Source organism: Mastigoproctus giganteus, chromosome 1 (genome assembly GCF_048544385.1).
Source record: "Mastigoproctus giganteus isolate SK-2022 chromosome 1, ASM4854438v1, whole genome shotgun sequence".
Taxonomy (NCBI): domain Eukaryota; kingdom Metazoa; phylum Arthropoda; class Arachnida; order Uropygi; family Thelyphonidae; genus Mastigoproctus; species Mastigoproctus giganteus.
In genome coordinates this window covers 30,466,453-30,478,754 of record NC_143575.1, presented here as the reverse complement: position 1 = coordinate 30,478,754, position 12,302 = coordinate 30,466,453, and the positions used below count along the sequence as shown (strand labels likewise).

Genomic DNA, 12,302 nt, shown 5'->3' with positions numbered 1-12,302 from the left:
TTTGAGATTGCCAGAAACTGGCAATCTCAAATGTTTACTCCTAGTAAACAGTATAATTGTTTAAAGCCAACAATTATTTTCAGAAGGAAACAGATGCAAATGTAAAGAAGTTGGTTACAAGAAAGGCTGGGTGGATGAGGGAGCTGATCTTAAAATTTCAGACAATTTTTTGGTATTTCAAAAATAGACTTATACATCAGAATATAAGGTATATAATATCTCACTTGGTATATGTACCAATTCAAAGTGAAAGTTTTGTTTTCAGTATATATTGACTGTTCACTTTAGAGGTAATTTTTTGGCCTTCAAAAGAAGTCAACTTATATGCTGGAATATAGAGTAATGCTGTTAAATTAAATTATTACATAACATAAGCAAAATAGTGCATTCATGTGGTTTTTGAATGTTAGCATTTTTCAAAAAAAGTATCAATTGTATAAAAAAGAACACTATTATACCACCCAACTAATACAGCATACCAATGCAGAAATTAAGATTATGTTTGTCATGGCACAATTCTACTACTTGAGTACAAAGATACCGTAATTAAAATAAAATAATAAATTAAATAATAAATTAAAAATAAACTAAGGTGACACCCACTTTTGGCAGTGAAAATGCATAAGTCTATGCCCAATGAGAGACATCCCCTAATCCACCAAAGAAAGAGCACCCACATACATAATAAATAAAATTAAGACAGGAAATCAACAAGGACCACTTCTTCAGAAAACATCAACCCTTGTGAATTCCAAAAGGATCATATTTCAGTCATCAATTTCTATAAAACATATCAATAGAGGTCCATATACAGCCCAAGTAATGAAAAAACTGAACTCAAAAATATAAAAATAATATGCCATGACCACCACTACTTCTACATTCTAAAATGAACAAATTCAAAAACAAAATGCAAATTTTTACAATTACTCTATCAAAAAAAAAAAAAAAATTTAATATTCCAGAATAAACAGTCCTTGTGAGTTCCCTGTCTTTATTTTATTTATTGTAGATTTGGTACTCTTCCTTTTGGCAAGAAGTCATGCTTTTGACTTTCTAGAAGTGGCTGTCAATTCAATTTTATGATTATTTTAATTGTTAAGGTATCTTGATCCTTATTCAGGTAGCAGAATTGCACCTTGCCAGGCACAACCTTAATTGCTACATTAGTATGCTGTATTAGTTTGTTGGTATTATAGTGTTATTTTTTCTATAATAGTCTTGGGGACATAATCATATTGTCTTTGTAACTAAGGTAAAAAAAAAAAGTATAAATTTTTGGAGAAATTCTAATCATAGATATTCATAACTTACTTTGGAGGTCTAGGTTTCTCAGCCTTGTTCAATTTTGATTTTACATATTTCATATTGGAAAACAACTACCCATATTCATTTCTGATTAGAGACATTTTACAGATTTTTGATGAGCCAGATTATATGGGAAGCATGGTCCTGGCCCCAGCTCCAAATTAAAAGAAATTATGTGGGGGGGGGGGAATAAAACATGAGTCTGCCAGGCACAGTGTGTGTCACAGAAAATTTAAATTTTACTTTGGGATAATAAATAGAGGCATCACCACCAACTTTTTCAGCAATTTGCCATGGGTTGCCCATTCACAATTAAGAGCAAAGCACAGACAAAATACTGTTTAAAAAACACTCCGTCCAAGTTCTTTCAAGATAATAAGCTAAATTATTATTATTATTCCAGATGGTTAACACATTCGCTGCCGATCACGTACCAGCGCGTGATGTCGCAGCAGTATTGAAGAGCCGATCACGCTCTGGCGCGGGATGTGGCATCATTACCCAGTAGCCAATCACGCGCGGGATTCATTAGACTTTTGTATGAAGTTGTCAACTTCAGTTGGCCTTGTGTTTCTGCTGTGTATATTTGTTTCGGCGTCAAGTTAAGGGTGTAAACTATATGTAGTTGTATGTGGTGTTGAATATTTTGTTACGTGACGTGCGGAAAAGCTTTGTAATATGAGTTGTGCAGATGACAGTTTAGCAGGCCAGTCATGCCCAAAAAGAAGAAAAGTGCAACATAAAAAATCCCTTACAGATGAAGAAATTGCAAAGATGTTGGAGGATTTATCTGATGTATATCCCAGTGACGTAAGTTACGACGATGACGACGATTTTATCCCTCCAAAGGACGATTTGGAAAGTGTAGATGAAGAAGATATTGTGGAAGAGGCTACACTTTCACTGCAGGATCCCGGTAAGTTGGAAAACGTCATGTGGGAAAATGACGCAACATAGATGAAACAGTTTCGTTTCACAAAATCCGAGTCTTTGCTGCAACCCATGCCAGGTGATAATCCAATAGATTACTTTCGTCATTTATTTACCGACAATATCTTGGATGAAATAATTACACAAACAAATGTTTATGCTCATGAAATACTTCTTCCCCGAGAAAATAAAGAACATTCTCGAATAAATGCATAGAAGGACACCACTAGAGATGAAATGCTGGTATTTTTAGGATTAATTTTACATATGGGAACCATTCGACTGAACCACATATAAGATTATTGGAAAACAGATAAGCTGTTCGGATTACATGTGTTCGCAGATAACATGAGCAGGAATCGTTTCTTATTATTACTATGGGCCTTGCATTTTGCAAAAAATCCAGAAAAGAAAGAGGTATGTCCATGGGATCGCCTATATAAAATTCGAAAAATGGTGAATCTGTTCAAAGCACGAATGTTGGAAATATATTATCTAGGACGTGAGATTAGCTTGGATGAGTCTATGATATTGTGGAGTGGAAGGCTTGTTTTTCGACAGTACATTCAAAACAAATGCCATAAGTACGGCATCAAGTTATATACGATCACAACGCCTACTGGCATGGTTATCAAATTTCAAGTGTATACCGGTATGTTGGATGATTCTGGTGGAAAAGGACATGCACAAAAAGTCGTCATGAACTTACTTGATGGGATGTTAGATGTCGGGCATAGCATATTTATGGACAATTATTACAATAGCTATGAACTCGCTAAGTGTCTCGCTGACTGACAAACTCATTGTACTGGGACAATCAGAAGTAATAGGAAAACATTTCCGAAAGAGGTTCGAGAAAAAAAGCTGAAGAAAGGGGAAACTTTATCAAGGTGTGCCCGTGGTGTAATGATTGCTAAGTGGAAGGACAGAAGAGATGTCAGTTATATATCTACAGAATACCAAAATGATATGGTGGAAATGCAGAACAAACGAGGCGAACTGAAGTCAAAACCATTGCCTATAATTGAGTATAATAGGTTTATGTCAGGCATTGACAAGCAAGATCAAATGCTTGCCTATTATCCTTGCGAAAGGAAAACCATTAGGTGGCCTACAAAAATATTTATGCATATTTTGCAACTAATAATGATTAATGCACACCATATCTATAATAAATATTCACATGACAAGGTGCAACTTTATGACTTCCGTTTATCAGTGATCAGATCTTTATTGAAACAGCCATCTGATCTCCCTCATACCATGCATGATGTACCTGAACTGGAACATGTGCTCAAACCACGGGAAGAAAGAAAAGGTGGAAAGATATTGAGGAAGCAATGCAAACGTTGCTACTCTGAAGGGAAACGTAAGGATACAATCTATATCTGCAGTGTTCGTGAAGGATCACCCGGCTATTGCTTAGATTGTGCAAAAATTATTCATAAGTAACATTCTTACACATAGAATTTATAATCTGTACTGGTTCGGTATGAAATAAAATGTATTTCTTAATGTTACCATGTTTTTTTGTTTTATTATTTACAAACTACATTATTATGTTTTTGTGTCACGCGCCAGGGCATGATTCGGCATTTAAAGCCAAATTTGACCTCCAGTGCCTATCACGTGCTGGCGCGTGAATCTCTAAATCTTTTGGAAACTGTTTATATGACACTTAAATATTAATGTCATATACTGAACAATCCCTTATTACCAATTTTCAAGCTTTTTCGTTATGGAAACACAGTCGGCTTCTGGCGATAGTCTCCGCCTTCTGTGCCGGGCTATTGACGATAGCATGCTGCCTCGTGACCGGCAGCGAACGTGTTAATACTACATCTCTTTGATTATACTGAATGTATCCAAGTAGTCTCATATTGCCAAGCAAAATGCATAGAATATAATCCCATCTTTTCAAGTCAGCATATCAAAAATCTGGGCACAGAACTATGTAAGTTTTTAAAGATAAATAAAAATGACATAATAAGTAAAGAAAGCAAAGAAAATATAATACCTGACTAATTAATAAACGGCATTCAGCTAATTCCTTTTCATTACATTCAATTTTTTTGTTGCAGTCTGACTGGAACACCTCTAGTTGGCTACACCGCTGTATAAAAATAAATAAATGATATGTATTCATTTAAATTCTTTAGAAAAAAATTTATCAATGACATTCATTCATTAACAGAGATAAAGGTATTTCAAGTTTAGTACCTTCTGATGATATAACAGACTATGCCATTTAAAGAGTCAATGTTTCCAATGGATTGAATAATGACAGGTAAGCTATAACACTACTAAATGTTATACCTTATCTGTATAATGCAAATAAGGATGTGCAGAAGAAGATTTATCACTAGGCACAAAAGACGTGCCAAAAATACCAAACTCTGAAGTATTAAAAAATATTTTTTTTTTTTTTTTTTGCATATCAATCTATTTGAACATTTTTGCAAATATAACTGTCAGAATTAGTAAATGCAGGAAACTTATCTCTTAATCAAATTTAACCTTCTATTGGAAAGAAAATAATTTGTAACCTTGACAAGAGATACTTCACTTCACATCATTCTGACAGAGTAACATTGATTAAAACTTACAATCAACACATCTCTGTAAGGTTCATGTTCTACACAGCTGCAAATAATTAAAGTAAAGATGTTAATTTCCATACAAGAAAACAAGAGCAGATAGTCTCAGAACAGTTTACCCTGTCATAAATCAATTAAAACCATTAAAATAGCCAGTTGGCCCTCAGCAGAGGGGACTATTCCATACATTGATTTATAACTTGTATACATAACTTGTTTGATAATTATCGATTATTTGTTGAATTTTTTAATTTTTAAGAAACTCCCTACCAATGTATACAAATTGACCACCACCACCAGTGGAAATAATTTTATGGCACTAGGAAAATAGTGATCCAGTAAAAACTTAAGTCTGCATGATGGGAGCATGTTGTGTTTAGATGATGCCAAGAAGTTTTTTTTTTTTTTATTCTTTTATATCAAATCATGATAAAGTATTTGCAGAAAAAAAAATTATAAAAACTGAAAGATGAAAAATTAAAAAAGCAAAGTGGTTCAATTTCTTATTTTATAGACTGTATGCAAGGGAAGATGGCAGTTTAGCTTACTGACAAAAACTAAGGGAGACTCTGGTGATAAATAAATACATACATACAACCACAGATAATAGTAATGATCCAATCCAAAATCAGGATATATGATCAGGTATAATTACTGAAAAAATTACTGATATTATATAATAAATAAATCAGAAAATATTGGAGACAAGAACAAATTAAAACAGTGAGCATCAAGACTGCAACTGAAGTTATTTTATAAGTTACAAAAAAAAAAAAACAAATAATAGTAAAAAATAAAATAGTCAAATGGCAAAAAAAAAAAAAGGTCAAATGGAAAAAAAAATAAAATTTTAATGTCTTATTCATAATATCACATTATTTGTGATGCTACAAATAATAAGCCTCAAACTGATTTAAGGTTTTTGTGATTTAAAAAAAAAAAAAAAAAAAAATCCTAAATGTTTCCTCTTCTCTGAATAGCCTGTAAATAAACATGGAGTGAGGAGCAACAATCTGATCACCATTATGCTTTGCAACTCACTCTTCCTTCTGACAGTGAAAGCTCATGGTCTTGAACTGGATCAGGATGAAATGTCTACAGTGAGATGCAACTGAGAAAATATGAAAAAAATGACAGGTTTTGTTTTCCATATGTTTGTGATCAGACAGTTAAACAGATTGAAGCAAAATTAGAGGAAAAAGACTGATGTTTTACCATCTTAATCATTCACCATTTGAAAAACAAGTTTATAAAAAATTTGTCACACATCTGACAAATTTATCTAATTAAAGTCTACAAGAATCATGTTTCATCCAGTTGTTTAAGTTGTGATATCACTGAAAGGCTTTTAAAAGTGCTGTTGTTTCCATAAAGGCTAGGATAAGTCCATGAAATCTCATTTTCTCCTATCGTCACACTGGGGATCGTAGTTTGCTCAATCTACATTCACTGATAGCTATCTTAATCCTCATCAGATAGGTTTTTCTAAGCAATTGTCACCTGATATGTATCTCACCTTTTCAAAATGATGTTTTGTACCTGCACACACAAAAATGGGTAGAAATTATAACAGGTACAGCTTACATATAATCTTGCTACTATGTAACTAAAACATACAAAGCAAATTTTTATAAAATAAATTTGATACTGGGAATGTCATACAAATTACTCACCTGTGTTAGAGCTTTAACTTCAGACTTCATTTTACTTATATATAAACGGGCCACAGTGAACTCTTCCTCCACCTTACCAGGATTGTCTGATGAAGACTGGAAAAGATGTTCAGAACAGTAAATAAATCACCATTTTTCTTTATTTTAATTTTACTCTCTGAAATTTTCTTCTGGTTTTGCAGTTGAAATTTTACAAATTTCAAATTTAACCTGCAATAAGAAACATTGTTGCCAAAAGTTTTTTTTTCCTTAATACTGTTTTTGAATTTTCTAGTTTCCAAATAAAAATTTCATAAAAGAGGTTTTATGGTACTAAGTCTCCTTCTGTTCCTTTAATGTTAAATATACAGCCATATGTACAAAAATAGAAGCAAAGTTATTCTAGGAAAACAATTATAAATAAAGATTATTTGTAAATAATCTTCATGCTGGCTACACATCAAAATATAACAGAGCATTTAAACTCATTACATCCAAGAAAACTAGGGATTTTATAAATATTAACAGTGGAAGAGCCATATATCTGATGGAGTAAGATCCTAAACAAGCAATTAATAAGTTTTAAAGTAAATAATTCTAGATATATTTAACAGTCAAAACTACATATAATGAAGGCTGAGCATACATGTAACAATTGAACTGAGATTATTTTAAAGCTACAAGAATCTTAAACATTTGTCTTTTAAACAGGGCAAAAACACTATACCTATTAAAAAGGATAGGTGAAACAGGACCAGGGTATGTCGGCCAGGGGCAAAGGTTGATGACGTTGTAGAGCAGATATCATCTTTTAAGGGCACAAAACGTGATATAGTTGTACATGTTGGCACTAATGATATCAAGAGTAGGAGACCGGCAGAATTGCTTAACAAGTACAGGTCACTGTTGAAAAAAAGCCGTGAATTAGGGTTGAACTTGAAAGTGTCTGCAATTCTGCCCAGACACGATAGGAGATGAGAGCCTTGTCGATCAATTCGGCCCTGGAAAGATTGTGCAAAGCTCAAGGGGTAGAATTTTTTTCAGCCTGGACTGTACTTGTTAACAGGAGAGATTGCTTCTACAGGGATGGGATACACTTAAATATAATAGAAAGGGTGCAAGAATATTTGCTGATGCTATCGAGGAAGTGTTAGGTGGGTCGGAAAACTGCTAGCTTGGGGGGAGACAAAGACAAATAGATTAACAGTAGCCACTGGCAGAGGTGAAAGAGATTCTTGCACTGCTTCTATTGGAATGAGCAGAAGCATGAAAAACAAGATGCAGGATATTTCAGAGACAAATGGGAGTCATTGCGGTACAATTAAACATATGGGTTGTGTTAGGGTAGCTAAGAATAGAAATAGGTGCATGTATACTTGCGTGTACACCAATGCTAGGAGTTTAGTAAATAAATTTGATGAATTCGAGGTATTGCTCAAAACATCAAAGGCAGATATTGTTGGGATATCAGAGACGTGGTGTCACAAAGATATAAGGAATGCAGAACTGGATTTTGGGGAGTACGTCTACAGAAAGGATAGACTGGATAGGAAGGGAGGAGGGGTTATGCTATTAGTTAAGAAAAAAATAAATCCAAGGAAGTGAAGCCAGTGGACATCGGTGGACAGTGCAGTGCAGTGTCGAGTCAGTTTGGTGTGACATAAGCATTGGGAGATCAAAATTGAGAGTAGGAGTGTGCTATAGGCCTAATGACTCTGATGAGTATAATAAGAAACTGTACAGGGAAATAGAGTGGGCCAGTAAATCACAGTCTTATAATGGGAGATTTTAATTTCCCAGATATTGACTGGAATTTGGGGGCTGGTCACTCACACACTAGAAAGGCTTTTGTGGATTTATTGGATGATTGTTTTCTACATCAGCATGTTCGGGAGGCAACTAGAGGGAGGAATACTCTTGATTTGATTATCAGCAGTGATTCTTCATGCATTAAGAATCTGCAGATAAATGAACCACTAGGTGGCAGTGATCACAGTGTGCTGAAGAGGGATTTACTCAAAGAGGTAACTACCATTAGGGGTAAAGGGAAGGGTTATTGCTTTCGTAAAGGCGACTACGATGGACTGAGACAGTATATAAATTCTATACAGTGGGACCAACTGATGATGATGCCAACAGCAAATGCAAAATGGGAAGCATTCAAAGAACTTATCTTGGAAGCTACTAGGCTTTACATACCAACTAAGAAATATTGTTCAAAGTTTAGGCCTAAATGGATGTCAGATGAACTTATTAGGCATATGGCAGAGAAGAAACATGCATGGGATACATACAAATTAACACATGACACAGAAGCCTATGACAGATACAAGTTGATCTGTAACCAAGTTACAAAGGAGGTTAGGCAGGCGAAGGCAGATTACGAGAAATCTTTGGCAAGGGATGCAAAGAAAAACAGTAAAGAGTTCTTTACTTATGTAAACTCTAGAAGGAAGGGGATGAATCAGATTGGTCCACTTGATATCGATGGGACAACTGTTGATGATCCTGCTCAGGTAGCTAACAAACTAAATGAATATTTTGCATCGACATTCATACATGAGGAGTTATTTAATGAGGGGAAAGCCAGAGGTGTATTCAACTCTAGCAGTAAGCTAGAGAATCTTGTAATAACTGAGAGTAAAGTGGAGGAGAAATTGTTGAAGATAAACACAAGAAAGGCACCCGGGGTGGATGGGATCTATCTAGTTATATTAAAGGAGGCAGCAGAGGAAGTTTATGAGAGCTTCCTTGGACTCAGGGGAGGTACCTATAGACTGGAAATGTGCAAATGTGACCCCAATTCACAAAGGAGGATCAAAGGCTGACACAAGTAATTATAGACCTGTGAGTTTAACTTCTGTTCCAGGAACATTAATGGAGGCACTAGTTAAAGAAGCACTGCAGGATCATTTAGACAAGACTTCAGTTATAGCTCGGACACAGCATGGTTTTGTTAAGGGGAAGTCTTGCCTGACCAATCTGATTGGATACTATGATGCAGTCACAAAGGAACTGGATGCAGGGAATAACTTTGATATTATATACTTGGATCTTAGAAAGGCTTTTGATACTGTTGCACATGGAAGACTGCTGCACAAATTGGAGCAGTGTGACATTGGAGGCAAATTGCTGCTGTGGATAAAGGGGTGGTTGAGGGGGAGAAGACAGAGAGTGGTAATCAATGGACACTGCTCGTCGTGGACTAATGTTATTAGTGGAGTCCCTCAGGGCTCAGTGTTGGGTCCATTATTGTTTTCTGCATTCATAAATGATATTGATGATGGTATATCAAGCTTAATGTCTCAGTTTGCAGACGATACAAAGGTAGGCAGGGTTGTCAAGGACACTAATGACACTATGCTGCTGCAACAGGATCTGGAAAGGTTGAGCAGATGGGCTGAGAGGTGGCAAATGAAGTTTAACATTGACAAATGTAAAGTACTACACATGGGAAACAGCAACCCCAGAGCAACGTATCAACTCTGTGGTACTACACTGACAGTGGTAGAGAATGAAAGGGACCTGGGGGTGGTTGTGCAGGCAGATATGAAGTTCTCTGAACAGTGCAGACGGGCTGCAAGAGTAGCTCATGGTGTATTGTCAATGATATATAGGAATTTTTCTAGCAGGGATAAGGAGGTGATTATTCCCTTGTATAAGGCAATGGTCAGGCCACACCTAGAGTACTGTATACAGGTCTGGAGGCCTCATTTCAAGAAGGATGTAGAGCTGCTGGAACGAGTACAGAGAAGAGCAACAAGATTAGTGAATGGAACAAAGGGTGCTCTTACGAAGAAAGGCTTACGTTTTGCAAATTACAGTGATCTGATAGAGGTGTATAAAGCCTTGAATGGTGTGAGCATGCTCAATGCTGATGGGATTCTTCCTCTCGCTCACAATAATCACCTGAGAGGGCATAAATTCAAATTGAGGAAAGACAGGTGTAGGATAGACGTGCGGAAATTTGCCTTTAGCCAGCGGGTGGTTGGTTGGTGGAACAGACTTCCATCCCTTGTCGTGGAAGTTGATAGCCTAAATAAGTTTAAGGCTCAGCTGGACAGGTATTTTGAACGAACAGAGGGGTGAAGTGGAAGTGGTTTTTTTTTTTTTTTTTTTTTTTTTTTGGCTGATGCTGCATAAGCTTGCTTTCTTGCATCAAATGCCTCTACTAATGCTAATGCTAAATCATTTAAACTGCACAATTCTGTCTCATGTTACAGAGCTGTCAATTTTTTTTTGGTAGTTGTTGGCACATAGGCTTCTGTGGCCATAATGCACCTCCCAAGGTTTTTGTAGTACTTTGATCCAAGCCCAAGGCGGGAATCGAACCCGCAACCTTTGGGTTGCCAGGCAGGGACTTTACCCACCCGGCTAGCCCGGTCGGCCACACAGAGCTGTCATTTAGTGATGTGAACTGGAGACAAAGTCACAAACTGAAATAACACATATTGTAATTTAGCATATTTGGTCGTCCTTTCTGCATGCTTAAACTATGATTCATCATTCTCTTCTCTCCCCATCCACTGTTGGGAACATTCTATCGTGCTACAACAAGGAAAATATGAAAGGATGCAATGAAGATATATACACACATTTTTTTATGCATTAGTTAGCAGATTCAGGGTCTTGAGGTAGTTATTGTCAATGACTATCAGGGAAACAGGAATATATTGCGCAAAAAAGATAGGAACAGGGTATGTCTGCAGGGGCAAAAATGTTGATGGTAGAGCAATATCATTTTTTAAGAGCACAAAATATATTGTTGTACACGTTGGCACTAATGACATTAAGAGTAGGAGACCTGAGAATTTACTTGGCAAGTGCAGGCCAATGCTGAGAAAAAAATCACGAGTTATTGTTTTTTTGAAAGTGTCTGCAATTCTGCCAAACATGATATGAGACAGGTACATGAGAGCCTTGTCAATCAATTCGGCCCTGAAGAGATTATGCAAGGAGCATGGGGTAGAATTTTTCTTAGTATAGTCTGTGCAAGTTAACAGGAAAGAATACTTCTATAGAGAGGGGATACACAAATAGAAAGGGTACAAGAATATTTAATATAATTAGGGAAGGACGTTACGAGGTTATTTTCCATGAAAATTAATTACTATAATTAATAACAAGTCTTATATCACATTAAATTAATAATATAGTTTATTAAGCTTATAGCTCAAACCACATACAATTAAAGTGATGTTTCAGGCATCTTACTGATACCCATCAGACCATGCTGTTAGGGATAGAAAATAGAAAGGGTTACAATCTGGGAACATTTGTAATTAATTGTATTCCAATAAATATTAATTGTGAATTTTAAGTCTAAAGGATTTTTAATTACATTGCCATTTGGGTTACACTAGAAAACAGAGATTAAAATAAATACATACATACATACAGATAAACATACATAAAAATAAAATTCTTACCTGCTGTCAGACTCCTGCTTTCCAATGCCTCCAAAACCTTATGTGCATACTGGCAAGAGATGCTGCCAACAGTTAATTTATGGGGGAGAGATTAAATCTATTAAACAATAGTAAGATGCCAACTTTTACTATCCTGGATCCAGTAGTTCTTGTTGGAGCAGAAGCCTATGGTGAACTTTACCCCCATATTCTGATCATCTGTGGTAGTTGTGCAGGCTGGCTGGTTCTAGGGGTCTGGAGGGGGATATTTTCTTTTTTCTTTTTCTTGAATAGGTAGAAATATTGAGGTTTGAATTCAATACCTTGTTTTCTATTAATTGATGAGGCTCTGAACATTTTTATGAAGGGCTTCTTTAAATTTTTGTCTGTTGTACTGGTTGTCTGTA

At 35.7% G+C, this 12,302-nt stretch overlaps 1 protein-coding gene across 3 annotated transcripts in view; it reads right to left on the bottom strand.

Annotated features, from left to right (window-relative positions):
- Nucleotides 1-12,302, bottom strand: part of LOC150090678 (kinesin heavy chain-like) — a 400,102-nt gene that overhangs the window by 156,481 nt on the left and 231,319 nt on the right. For all 3 annotated transcript variants that reach the window (XM_090372178.1, XM_090372181.1, XM_090372188.1), the window contains exons 15-16: nucleotides 6,509-6,604; nucleotides 4,256-4,351 (exon numbers count right to left, since the gene is read on the bottom strand). In XM_090372178.1, the coding sequence (XP_090228304.1) occupies nucleotides 4,256-4,351; nucleotides 6,509-6,604 (192 nt within the window). The remainder of the gene's footprint in view (nucleotides 1-4,255; nucleotides 4,352-6,508; nucleotides 6,605-12,302) is intronic.